The sequence below is a fragment of the Carcharodon carcharias genome, chromosome 9 (genome assembly GCF_017639515.1).
Source record: "Carcharodon carcharias isolate sCarCar2 chromosome 9, sCarCar2.pri, whole genome shotgun sequence".
Taxonomy (NCBI): Eukaryota; Metazoa; Chordata; class Chondrichthyes; order Lamniformes; family Lamnidae; genus Carcharodon; species Carcharodon carcharias.
Window position 1 is genome coordinate 72,934,411 of NC_054475.1, and position 13,978 is coordinate 72,948,388.

At 47.7% G+C, this 13,978-nt stretch overlaps 1 protein-coding gene across 1 annotated transcript in view; it reads left to right on the forward strand.

Annotated features, from left to right (window-relative positions):
• Nucleotides 1–11,060, forward strand: part of dnaaf6 (dynein axonemal assembly factor 6) — a 67,168-nt gene extending 56,108 nt beyond the window's left edge. The window contains exons 5-6 of the mRNA XM_041195930.1: nucleotides 3,372–3,457; nucleotides 10,702–11,060. Coding sequence (XP_041051864.1) covers nucleotides 3,372–3,457; nucleotides 10,702–10,831 — 216 coding nt within the window. The 3' untranslated portion in view covers nucleotides 10,832–11,060. The remainder of the gene's footprint in view (nucleotides 1–3,371; nucleotides 3,458–10,701) is intronic.
• Nucleotides 11,061–13,978: the final 2,918 nt, after the last annotated feature.

Below are 13,978 nucleotides of genomic sequence, written 5' to 3' on the forward strand. Positions count from 1 at the left end.
GTTTCCATTAATAGGAGAGAATAGGATCCGAGGACACAGCCTTAGAGTAAAGGGAAGTCCTTTTAGAACAGAGATGAGAAACTTCTTTAGCCAGAGAGTGGTGAATCTATGGAATTAATTGCCACAGAAGGCTATAGAGGCCAGGTCATTGAGTGTACTTAAGACCGAAATAGATAGGTTCTTGAATGGTAAGGGGATCAAAGGTTACGGGGAGAAGGCGGGACAATGGGATTGAGAAACTTATCAGCCATGATTGAATGGCGGAGCAGACTCGATGGGCCGAATGGCCTAATTTCTGTTCCTATGTCTTATAGTCTTATGATCTTATAATAAGTGGGGTTCATGGAGATGATAAACCTATTCTGTTGTGAAGGTAAAGTTAAAGAATAAGTGGAAAACAGGTGAGGTGATTGTTGGAGTAGTGGAAAAATTGCCCATTGCAGTTTCAATTTATTTTAGGTAATGATATAGCTGGGTCATAGATGTGGGTGATGCCTATGGTAGTTGAGCAGTCTGTAGAGGTGTTCCCAACAGAAGTGTTGCAGAAAGAGCATGCTGGATTGTTTCCAGATTGAGTGGTAACAAGATCATAAGCTTACAGGATGAAACAGGAAGTAGAGGAAGTTAAAAGGCAGGGAAAAAGTGTTGAAGTTCAATTAGCTGACACTGTCTTTGATAAGATTGTTGAGGAAGAGAGAATAGAAGGGAATGTGGCTAAAGTGTTTAGGTCAAGGCAGTTGGTAGAGTTACAACAAAAGGATCCACGAATAAAGCAGTTATATCAGACAGCTTATTCAGAAACAGAGGCAGAGTACATTCCAGAATGTTATTACGTTAAGGGTAATGTGTTAATGAAAAAGTGGCAACCATATAAGGTTTCAACAGATGAAAAATGGATGGAAGTGGATCAGATTGTTATAGCATTTGGATATAGAAATGAGATACTGAGGATAGCTCATGAAATTCCAACAGGGGACATTTAGGAATTAGCAAGACACCTGTGAAAATACAAAAATATTTTTATTAGCATGGAGATGTAGTCAGATTCTGTAGAACATGTCATACATGTCCAGTGATAGGGAAACCACAAGCAATGATTAAGCCGGCACCTTTAATTCCAATTCAGATATTTGAGGAACCATTTACTAGTGTCATGATTAATTGTGTAGAACCCCTCCCTAAGACTAAAATTAGAAATCAGTACTTGCTGACACTAATGGATGCGTCTACAAGGTTTCCTGAAGCGGTACCTTTGAGAAATATTACAACAAAGAGAATTGTGGAAGAGTTTGACTAAATTTTTTACAAGATATGGTTTACCAAAAGAAATACAATCAGATCAGCGTTCAAATTTCATGTCACAACTGTTTAACGATTAACATAATATATATACAAATCTTTGGTATCAACAGAGGTCATTTCAGTCCAGTGTCCAAGTTTTAAATGTCCAATTTCCCTTTGAGCTTTAAACTCTTGACAATGCATCTGTAATTAGATTTTCTAATCCAGCCACATGTATATTCTGTAAATTAAATGATTGTAGTGATAAACTCCATCTGAACACCCTTGCACTTCAGTCTCAAAATCTGTCCAGAAATTTTAAAGGATTTTGGTCTGTATAAACAATTGTTTCTGCTGAACTGTTTGCAACATAAATCTCAAAATGCTATAAAGCTAACACCAGACCCAGAGTTTTCTTTTTGACCATTGAATTTTTTTCTCTGTTGTACATTCAACTTTCATGAAACAATTCTCAATTCCAGTTTCATCTTCTTGCAGCAGTCCAGCCCCAATGCCTATGTCACTTGCATTTTTTTAGAAAACCTCATCCACGGGGGTGAGGTGGGGGGGAGGGGGAGATGAGGTTTCCACCAGCAAACAAAAATAAAATTAAAATTTTCAAATTTAATTAATAACATCCCTCTGCTCATGTGATAAAGTCACATGAGGGGATGTTTTATAACATTTTTAAAATCTTTAATTTCTATTTTGAAAAATGTTCATCTCCCTGAGGCAGCTCTCTCTGTTCATCTCCCAAGGAGATTTTCAAGTGCACACCCACGCGCATACACCAAGTTCACGCTTGCCCTCCTCCACCCCACCCTCCACAGGCCGCTTGCGTTTCACACTGGGCGGGTCTTATTTGACCCGCCAGCGTGAACTCAGGTCTGGCCCCGATCGTAGTGGCAGTCGGCTTCCTAACCGCTGAGCCCGCCCGACGAGGGAAAAATCCTCCTCATATACAAAGGAGAATGAAGCTATGTGTCAGGAGGAGGCATAGTGAGATCTAATAGAAGTATGTGAAGTAGCCTTAATGAAGCCTCCATATTTGTGCATAAGCCTGCTATCTACAGAAACCAGAGCTGGAGAAAAGTTATTTGGAATTTCCAGGGTGTTGTGTTAGTTTGCTGGATCTGTTTAAAATCTAAAAATCTATTTTGGATGGTTGCCTTAAAGGGGACATAACTGGAAGTCAGGTTAGTTAGGAATTTTAGGAGTTATTATATTAGTAGTCTTATGTATGTAGTTGAAATCTTTTCTTTTCGTAAATATTTTTATTAGTTTTTTAAAAAAATCTCTAAAAGTCTTGGTGGACTTATTACTTCTGAATTCAGTGCACACATCTTGAAATAAATGCAAATTATAAAACCATTGTGATAGCGCGATCAAGTTTCCCTCATGGAGTTGATCCGCCTGGCACACATCATTTGCCGTGTCATAACAGCTGAGACATTGATCATCTTCCTCTTGAACTTCTGGGCCTTGCGATGTCTTGGTGCTAGGTTGATGATAATTACCAATTGAACAAGCCAATGACCTGTCCAGCAGCTATCAGACCCCCCAGATAGATTGAGTGATGCAGACATCACTTAGATCTTTGACTCGAACAATGAAATAATCCAGAAGGTGCCAATGCTTTGATCTAGGATGCCTCCATGTAGTTTTCCACCCTTCTGGTGGAAAAGACGAGGCCATGCTGAACACACTGTCAGCAGGGGAACACCATTTGAATTGGCTTCACCCACCCCGTTTTTCCCAATGATTCCACTACAGATATTGAAGGCAGGGCCAACCCAGGCATTGAAGTTCTCCAGAAGGATGATCTTTCCTTATTTTGGGATGGCAGTGAGGACTTCATCAAGGCCAGAATTGAAATTTTCCTTAGCATCTTCATTGGAATCAAGTTAAGTGCTAATGACAGTGGCACATTGATTATAGCTGAGCTGTAGGTGAAATGTCACGAGCACAGGGGTGATGAATGGAATAAGCAGATAGAAACAAAAATGCTAACATTATTTAGCAGTTTTTGTTGAATTGTTTTAGTATACTACTGGCAACTTTTCATATGTATTTTTGAAATTATTTTTCAGATAAAAATTAAGCTGCCTGACTGTAAAGCAGCAGACATCACACTGGACATTAAAGAGCGCTTTCTGGCTCTTCGATCACCAGAGTAGTAAGTGACAGACCTTGCTGAAGTGAGGTCTCCTTGTGGAACATCATCAAGTCTATTTGAGGCTGGGGATGGGGAGACTCAAAGCTCTGCTGTCTCAGCCTAAATCTGGCCAATATTCAATGCTATTTAGCACATTCAGACACTCAGTTATCGATTTACCATGATAATATTTGGTTGGAAGTGAATAAGTTTATATCAGTGGAATAGAACTGTTTTTTAAGATGCAATGTTGAGGATCTGCACAATGCATGCGTTTAGCACAATTATCCATGACAGTTGTATTTAAAGCATCACGGTATTGTTTGTGGGAGCTTGCTGTGTGCAAATTGGCTGCCACTTTTCCTACATTCCAACAGTGACTACATTTCAAAAGTACTTCATTGGCTGTGAAGCACTTTGAGACATCTGGTAGTCATGAAAGGCATTATATAAATGTTCTGTCTACCCCTCCCTCCAGCTCTCCAGTTCCCTACTGCCCACTGACTAGACTGTCCAGGCAGGAGGTAGCCAAGAAACGTCCTAATGAGGCTTTACCCTGTAGATGGAGAGGGCATCCACATTTCCGGCCTTTCCAGATTCTTCAGTGGATGACATGTACCCTTACGCTCTTCATAGAAAGACTCCAAGTGTATAGATAGAAAGTAAACAATGAAAGACCTCATTTTTCAATTAGGCACTTCATAGCCTTCTGGACTCAAAATTGAATGCAACAATTTCGGACTCTAATCTCTGCCCACACTTTGTTTCCTTCCCTTTGCATGTTTCAGCCTCAATCTTGTTTTCTCTTTTTTTTCAGACGGCAGTCGTTCATCGATCTGTCTTTCACATCTCTAGTCACAGCTTTTGTTTCTTTACTTGTCCCATTATCACTCCCTGTCACCCTGCCCAACCAAATCTTCTGTCGTTTAATGTTTCCTGTCTTCCACCCTCTCACAGGCTTTCCCTTTTGTTCTTTTTCCACCTGCTCCCATTTGACCGTCTTAAAACCCGTTACATTTTGTACTTTTCCCAGTTCTGATGAAAAGCCTTTGACTTGAAACATTAACTCTGTCTCTCTCAACACGTGCAGCCAGACCTGCTGAGTGTTTCCAACATTTTCTGTTTTTATTTCTGATTTTCAGCATTGGCAGTATCTTGCTTCTGCATGAAAGACTAGTGTTTATATAACATAAAATAAAAGCAAAATATTGCAGATGCTGGAAATCTGTAGAGAGAGAAACAGAGTCATATGGACTCGAAATGTTAACTCTGTTTCTCTCTCCACAGATGCTACAAGATCTGCTGAGTTTTTCCAGCATTTTCTGCTTTTGTTTCATTTATATAGCATGTTTCATGATGCCCCAAGTCACTACAGTCAATGAAGTACTTTTGAAGTGTAGGTACTGATATAATGTAGAAACCATGGCAACCAATTTATGCGCAGCAAACTCAAACAAACAGCAATATGATAATGACCAGATGTTTTTATGTTCATTGAGGGATAAATAATTGCAAGGGCACCAAGGAGAAGCTCTTCTTCAAAATAGTGCCTGAGGTGGCAGGTGGGGCCTCAGTTTAGCGTCTCTTTGGACAGTGCTGTACTCCCTCAGCCTAGACTTTGAGTTCAAGGTTTAACAGGGAGGTAGAGGCCCTGCACACAGCCTGAAAAGTCAGGGCGAGCCTGGATCTGCCAGTCCTGGAAGCCATAACCAGATTTTGCGATTATCAGGTAATTAGTCATGGCTTCCACGCCCCTGAAGCAGGATATCCCACCTCCAAGAGCTGCCAGCCAATCAGAGGGCCCCCAGCTCTTTAGTCCCAGCAGAGCCACCGGGAACGGGAGTCTCTGATCACGGAGAGCGGTGGGTGGGAGGTGGGATCCATGATCACAGAGAGCAAGGGGGAGGTCTCTGATCACAGAGAGCAAGAGGGATTCTCTGATCATAGAGAGTAGGAGGTGGTCTCTGGTCACAGAGAGCAAGAGGGGGTCTCTGAATACAGAGAGCAAGGGGGGTTTCTCTGATCACAGAAAGCTGGAGGTGGCCTCTGATCTTGGAGAGCAAGAAGTGATCTCTGATCAGACAGAGCGAAGGGGGGTTCACTGATCACAGAGAGCAGGGGGTTCTCTGATCACAGAGAGCAGTGGGGCTCTCTCATCACAGAGAGCGAGGGGGGGTCTCTAACCACAGAGAGCGAGGGGGTGGGGACAACGAGCACAGAGAACAGAAGGTAGTCTCTGCTCACAGAGAGCGAGGGGGGGTCTCTGATCAGTTAGAGTGAGGGGGGGGGGCTTCTCTGATCACAGAGAGTGAGGGGGGGGGTCTCTGACCACAGAGAACAAGGGGGAGTCTCTGATCAGTTAGAGTGAGGTGGGGGGGCATCTCTATTCACAGATAGCTGGAAGTGGCTTCTGATCACGGAGAGTTGGAGGTGCTCACTGATCACAGAGAGCGATGGAGGTTGCTCTCTCATCACGGAAAGCGAGGGGCGTCTCTGATCACAGAGAGCGAGGGGGAGGGGTCCACGATCACAAAGATCAGAAGGTAGTCTCTGATCACAGAGGGCGAGGAGGGGTCTCTGATCATAGAGAGCAGGGGGCTTCTCTCATTACGGAGAGCAAGGCGGCGCTCTGATCACAGAGAGCGAGGAGGGGTCTCTGATCTCAGAGAGTGAGGGGGGTCTCTGATCACAGAGAGCGAGGCGGTGGGGGTCACTGATCACAGAGAGTGAGGGGTGTCTCTGATCATTGAGAGCGAGGGGGGCTCTCTCATCACAGAGAGTGAGGGAGGTCTCTGATCATAGAGAGCAGGAGGTGTTCTCTGATCACAGAGAGCAGTGGGGTTCTCTCATCACGGAAAGCGAGCGGGTGCCTCTGATCACATGGAGCGAGGGGGGGGTCTCTGATCAGTTAGAGTGAGGGGGGGTTTCTCTGATCACAGAGAGTGAGGGAGGGGTCCCTGATCACAGAAAGTGAGGTGGGTCTCAGATTGCAGAGAGCAGGGGGCCTCTTTCATTACAGAGATCAAGGTGGCGCTCTGATCACAGAGAGCGATGGGAGGTCTTTGATCAGTTAGAGCGAGGAGTGACTTCTGTGATCACAGAAAGTGTGTGGGGGTCTCTGATCACAGAAAGTGAGGGGGGTTCTCTGATCACAGAAAGCAGGAGGTGGACTCTGATCACATAAAGTGAGGGGTGTCCCTGATCACAAAAAGCAAGCGGGGGTCTCTGATCACAGGGAGCAAGGGGGGGTCTCTGATCAGTTAGAAGGAGGGGGGGTTTCTCTACTTACAGAGAGTGAGGGAGGGGTCCCTGATCACAGAAAGTGAGGGGGTCTCAGATTGCAGAGAGCAGGGGACCTCACTCTTTATAGAGAGCAAGGCAGCGCTCTGATCACAGAGAGCGAGGAGGGGTCTCTGATGACGGAGAGCGATGGGAGGTCTCTGATCACAGTGAGTGTGGGAGGTCTCTGATTACAGAAAGCAGAAGGTGGACTCTGTTCACATAAAGTGAGGGGTGTCCATGTTCACAAAAAGCGAGCAGTCTCTGATCACTGAAAGGGAAGAGAGGGTCTCTGATCACAGAAAGTGAGGGAAGTCTCTGATCACAGAAAGCAGGTGGTGGACTCTGATCATATAAAGTGAGGGGTGTCCCTGTTCACAAAAAGCGAGCAGTCTCTGATCACTGAAAGGGAAGAGAGGGTCTCTGATCACAGAAAGTGAGGGAAGTCTCTGATCACAGAAAGCAGGGGGTGGACTCTGATCACATAAAGTGAGGGGTGTCCCTGTTCACAAAAAGCGATCAGTCTCTGATCACTGAAAGGGAAGAGAGGGTCTCTGATCACAGAGAGCAAAGGGGGGTCTCTGATCAGTTAGAGTGAAGGGGGGCTTCTCTGACCGCAGAAACAGAGGGTGGTCTCTGATCACAGAGAGCGAGAGGGGGGTGGTTTCTGATCATAGAGAGCAGGAGGTGGTCTCTGATCACAGAGAGCAGTGGGGTTCTCTCATCATGGAAAGCGAGCGGGTGCCTCTGATCACAGGGAGCGAGGGGGGGTCTCTGATCAGTTTGAGGTGGGGGGGGGGGGGTTCTCCGATCACAGAGAGTGAGAGAGGGGTCCCTGACCACAGAAAGTGAGGGGGGATCTCAGATTGCAGAGAGCAGGGGGCCTCTCTCATTACAGAGAGCAAGGCGGCACTCTGATCACAGAGAGCGAGGAGGGGTCTCTGATGATGGAGAGCGAGGGGAGGTCTCTGATCAGTTAGAGCGAGGGGGGGCTTCTCTGGTCATCGAGAGCGAGGAGGTGTCTCTGATCAGTTCGAGTGAGGGGGTCCCTCTGATCACAGAAAGTGAGAGGGGGGTCTCTGATCAAAGGCAGTGAGTGGAGGGTCTCTGGCCACAGCTAGCGAGGGTGGGGGGGTTGTTTCTGATCATAGAGAGGTGGTCTCTAGTCACGGAGAGCAAGGGTGGGTCTCTGATCACAGAGAGCGAGGGGGGTCTCTGATCATAGAGAGCATAACGTAGTCTGTGATCACAGAGAGCGGGGAGGTTGATCTCTGATCACAGAGAGCGAGAGGGGCTCTCATCACAGAGAGTGAGGGAGGTCTCTGATCATAGAGAGCAGGAGGCTTTCTCCGATCACAAAAAGTGAGGGGATCTCAGATTGCAGAGATCAGGGGACCTCTCTCATTACAGAGAGCAAGGCGGCGCTCTGATAACAGAGAGCGAGGAGGGGTCTCTGATGACGGAGAGTGAGGGGAGATCTCTGATCACAGAGAGCGAGGGAAGGACTCTGATCAGTTAGAGCGAGGGGGGGCTTCTCTGGTCATCGAGAGCGAGTAGGTGTCTCTGATTAGTTTGAGTGAGGGGGGTCTCTCTGATCACAGAAAGTGAGGGTGGTCTCCGATCACAGAAAGTGTGTGGGGGTCTCTGATCACAGAAAATGAGCGGTGTCTCTGATCACAGAAAGCAGGAGGTGGACTCTAATCACATAAAGTGAGGGGTGTCCCTGATCACAAAAAGAGAGCGGGGGATCTCTGATCACTGAAAGGGAAGGGAGGGTCTCTGATCAGAGGGTGAGGGGGTTCTCTGATAACAGAGAGCGAAGGGGGGGGCGTCTCTGATCAGTTAGAGTGAGGGGGGAGGGGCTTCTCTGATCACAGAAACTGAGGGTGGTCTCTGATCAATGAGAGCGAGAGTGGGGTCTCTGATCAAAGGCAGTGAGTGGAGTGTCTCTGGCCACAGCTAGCGAGGTGGGGGTGGTCTCTGATCATAGAGAGGTGGTCTCTGGTCACGGAGAGTGAGGGAGGGGTCTCTGATCATAGAGAGCAGAAGGTAGTCTGTGGTCACGGAGAGCGAGGTGGGGTGGTCTTTGATCATAGAGAGCAGGAGGTGGTCTCTGGTCATGGAGAGTGAAGTGGGTCTCTAATCACAGAGAGTGAGGGGGGTCTCTGATCAGTTAGAGTGAGTAGGGGGGGCTCCTGTGATCACAGAGAGTGATGGGAGGTCTCTAATCACAGAAAGTGAGGGGAGGTCTCTGATCACCGAAAGTGAGTGGGTCTCTGATCAGTTAGAGTGAGTGGGCTGCTTCTCTGATCACAGAGAGTGAGGGGAGGCCTCTGAACACAGAGAGTGAGAAGAGGCCTCTGATCACAGAGAGTGAAGGGGGGGTCTCTGATCAGTTAGAGTGAGAGGGGGCTTCTCTGATCACAGAGAGTGAGCGGGGGGCTTCTCTGATCACAGAGAGTGAGGGGAGCCCTCTGAGAAAAGAGAGCGAGGGGAGGTCTCTGATCACAGAGAGCAAGGGGGCGGGTCTCTGACCAGTTAGATTGCGGGGGGCTTTTCTGATCACAGAAAGTGAGGGTGGTCTCTGATCACAGAGAACGAGGAGGGTTATCTGATCACAGAAAGCGTGGGGTGGATCTCTGATCACAGAGAGTGAGGGGGGTCTCTGATCACAGAGATCGTGGGGGAGAACTCTGATCAGTTAGAGTGAGGGAGGGTCTCTGATCACAAAGAGCGAGGGGGGGGTTCTCTGATCATAGAGAGCAAGAGGTGTCTCTGATCACAGAAAGTGAGGGGTGGTCTCTGATCACAGAGGGAAGGAGGTGGTCTCTGATCACAGAGAGTGAGGGGGGTCTCTGATCACAGAGAATGAGGAGTGTCTCTGATTACAGAGAGAGAGGGGGTCCCTGATCCTAAAGAGTGATAGCGGTGTCTGATCACCGAGAGTGACAGGTGGTCTCTGACCACAGAGAGCTGGTGGGGTGTGAGGTGTGGGGGGGGTGGGGGGGAGGGAGTTGGGGGGGGGGTGGTGTGTGGGGGGGTGGAGGGGGGGGCGGTGGGCCGTCTCTGATCACAAAGAGTGAAGGGGCCTCTGATCACAGAGACTGAAGAGGGGTCCCCAATCTCAGAGACTGAGGAGGGGTCTCCGATCACAGAGACTGAGGAGGGGTCTCCGATCACAGAGACTGAGGAGGGGTCTCTGATCACAGATACCGACGAGGGGTCTCTTATAACAGAGAATGAGGACCGGTCTCTGATCACAAGGAGCAGGAGGTGGTCTCTGATTACAGGGTGCGAGGGAGAGTCTCTGATAACAGAGACCAAGGAGCGGTCTCTGATCACAATGACTGAGGAGGGGTCTCTGATCACAATGACTAAGGAGGGGTCTCTGATCTCAGAGAGCAGGAGGTGGTCTCTGATTACAGGGAGCGAGTGGGGCGGTCTCTGTTGAGGAGTTATTTCTGATCACAGTGCGAGTGAGAGGCGATGGCGTAGTGATATTGTCACTGGATTAGCACTCCAGAGACACGCGATAATTCCCTGGGGACCTGGATTTGAATCCCACTACGGCAGATGGTTAGATTTGTATTCACTAAAAAATCTGGAATTAAAAGTCTAATAATAACCATTGTTGATTGTCGTAAAAACACATCTGGTTCACTCATGTCCGTTAGGGAAGGAAATCTGCTGCACTTACCTGGTCTGGCCTATACATGACTTCAGACCCACAGCAACGTGACTCTGAAATGGCCTAGCTAGCAACTCTGTTTTTGAGGCCCAGCCAGCGATGCCCACATTCCATGAACAAATAAAAAAGATGATCATAGAGAGTGGAGGTCACTGACCCATGACTGAGAGAGTGTTTCCTCAGCTTTAAAACACTGGTTATAGGGTTATGAAATTGCAGTGTTACGGGTTTGTAAAGCTGGAAGCCGTTGACTGCTCTCCTTAGTCACTTTTGTTCCTGACTTTCTCTTGTTTTGCAGTAAACTGGGATTACACCTGCCCCATCCAGTGGATAGTAAGAATGGAAAAGCTCAGTTCATCACTGACACTCATACGCTGGAAGTCACCTTAACTATGAAGAGAGAGTTTGATTTCATTAACTTCGCTTGAGCCAACTAATGAGGATGACGAACTTCAGGTGGAATAGACGTGGATTAAAATTGGTGTCTGATGCTTTGGGGATTACGGTGTATCAGTTTGTGCCCCAGGACTGTCTGTCTGTATTTAATATTTATTTTTCAAAGAGGCAGTTTCATGTAACCTCCCCATTCAGAAAGTAAGATGGGAGTAAAAGAATGTAATTACCATCTTAGCTCTGTGCAATAAAATCATAAACTGATTGCAGAAAACAAATGTAGAATTTTACACACAGAACACAGGATGTTTCAGCTGAAGAATGGTTCAATTTGTTTTGAGAGGAGACCTGAGGGTGTTAATGAGTAAGACCTTTCACATTCATTGGGATCTCATCCTTTTTTTAATATTGTGAGGAGCTCTGGTTTGTTATGCTCCATTGCTGTGTTACAGCTATTTTTTGTTATTTGCTCTCTGAAAGTGTAGAACAGTTTGATAAATGCTAATCCTTTAATGACAAAACTGCTGTAGTTTTGATTGATGTTAAAATAATTGGGGATGAGGTATTGAGCCAGGTTAGCTTTTCAGCTCACAGGCTTGGATTTGAAGCAAAACTGATGAGATGGATGCCCCTTGCAGGATGTGAGTGGCCCCGGTGAAGTGAATAACCTGAGTCCAGGGCCCTAATGACACCTGTCCATAACACAAAGCTCTGCATCGTTCAGCACAAAATAACAACTTCACACCTTGGGTTGATGTGAAAATGAAAATGGTCAGACAGGTGGGTATTGTGAGGCTAAGCCAAAAGGCATTATTAGGGAATCTTTCTCTCTCTTAGGCAGTCCCTCAGGATTGAGGATGACTTGCTTCCTCTCCAGTTTGATGGGTTCTGAGATAGCTGATAAGTCCAATGTGCGTTCTGCAAACTCTGCCACATGTGGGGCAGGTGCTACTTGAAGGGTTGGGTAGGTGGGTTGTTCGGAGGTTTGTGTACTCCCTCCGATGCCTCGACTTCACCTCTGCACATTCTATTGAAGCCTCTCGATGTATTTGGTTCCTTCCCAAATGAGCCTTCTCCATTTTGGTTAGTCACAAACCAGGGCCTCCCATGAGTAGTGGGGATTTGTGACATCTTCAGGGATATTTGAGGACATCCTAAAGCATTCCACTGTCCTCCTGGGAGTCTCCTGACGTGACCGAGCTCCGAGTAGAGCAGTTGCTTCTGGAATCTGGTATCAGGCAAATAAATGACGTCGCCTGACGGACCTGATTTTGAATGATTAGCATCTTGTTTCTGGGCATGTTGGCTTGGGAGACAATGCCATCAGACCACCTTTCTTTCCACTGCATTCAGAGGCTGTTGAGAATCTCACACCCATGTCTACTTGACACTGATGTGTTCCTTCCCCAGCAATGGTCAGCCCTCACCCTGACCAACACAAAGTTTATACTGATGCGATGGATGTCTATCGTTGAATATGCGTCCCTTGTGAAATGAGTAGTCTGAGTTCAAAAAAAGGGAATCCAAGTGATATATAGCTTGAGCATTGAACTGGGGAAGTAGCAAGCAGCTGGTAACTGGAGATCCTTCTGTTAACCCTGCCATGCACAGCCTTGCAGAGGAAATGACAGGCTTGTTGTTTCAACAACAGGGAAAATGGAGCACCAATCACTTACTCCCTGTCACAACCGTTTTGAATTTACACACCTATTCTGCAAATTTATTAATATTTTCTTGCTTTTCTCATGTTTTTCCTCAGCACCAACCATACTCTACAATTTGGTTTTTGCCTAAATTTTAAAATGCTACTTTTGATTCTTGAATCTAAAGCATCCGTGTATATGGTGAACATTGTTTTCAGCAGCAATTCCAGGGAGCACCACTTCCCACCTATTGCCCACCTGATTTACTCCTCTTAACTCCTTCTCACTGTTTTCTGTTCTGTAGCCAGCTTGCAATCCATCCTTCTGCCTCTCTATCCTCCTGCCTCTCCATCCTTCTGCCTGTCCATCCTTCAGCCTTTCCACCCTCCTGCCTGATCATCCTCCTGCCTGTCCACCCTCCTGCCTGATCATCCTGCTACCTGTCCATTCTGCTGCCTGAACATTCTGCTGCCAGCCCACCCTCCTGCTTGTCCACCCTCCTGCCTGATCATCCTGCTGCCTGTCCATCTTGCTGCCTGTTCACCCTCCTGCCTGTCTATCCTTCCGCCTCTCCATCTTCCTGCCTGTCCATCCTCCTGCCTGTCCATCCTCCTGCCTGTCCATCCTCCTGCCTGTCCATCCTCCTGCCTGTCCATCCTGCTACCTGTCCATCCTCCTGTCTGATAATCCTCCTGCCTGATAATCCTCCTGCCTGGTCATCCTTCTGCCTGTCCATCCTCCTGCCTGTCCATCCTCCTGCCTGATCATCCTTCTGCCTGATCATCCTTCTGCCTGTCCATCCTGCTGCCTGTCCATCCTGCTGCCTGTCCATCCTGCTGTCTGTCCATCCTCCTGCCTGATCTTCCTCCTGCCTGCCCATCCTGCTGTCTGTCCATCCTCCTGCCTGACCATCCTGCCTGTCCATCCTCCTGCCTGCCCACCCTCCTGCTTGTCCACCCTGCTACCTGACCATCCTGCTTCCAGTCCATCCTGCTGCCTGTCCACCCTCCTGCCTGTTCACCCTCCTGCCTGTTCATCCTTCCACCTCTCCATCTTCCTGCCTGTCCATCCTCCTGCCTGTCCATCCTCCTGCCTGGTCATCCTCCTGCCTGTCCATCCTGCTACCTGTCCATCCTCCTGCCTGTCCATCCTCCTGCCTGTCCATCCTCCTGCCTGGTCATCATCCTGCCTGTCCATCCTCCTGCCTGTCCATCCTCCTGCCTGGTCATCCTCCTGCCTGTCCATCCTGCTACCTGTCCATCCTCCTGCCTGATCATCCTCCTGCCTGTTCATCCTGTTGTCTGTCCATCCTGTTGCCTGTCCAAGCTGCTGTTTGTCCATCCTCCTGCCTGATCTTCCTCCTGCCTGCCCATCCTGCTGTCTGTCCATCCTCCGGCCTGACTATCCTGCCTGCCTGATCATCCTCCTGCCTGTCCATCCTCCTGCCTGTCCATCCTCCTGCCTGTCCAATCTGCTGTCTATCCATCCTCCTGCCTCATCATCTTCCTTGCTGTCCATCCTCCTTCCTGTCCATCCTCC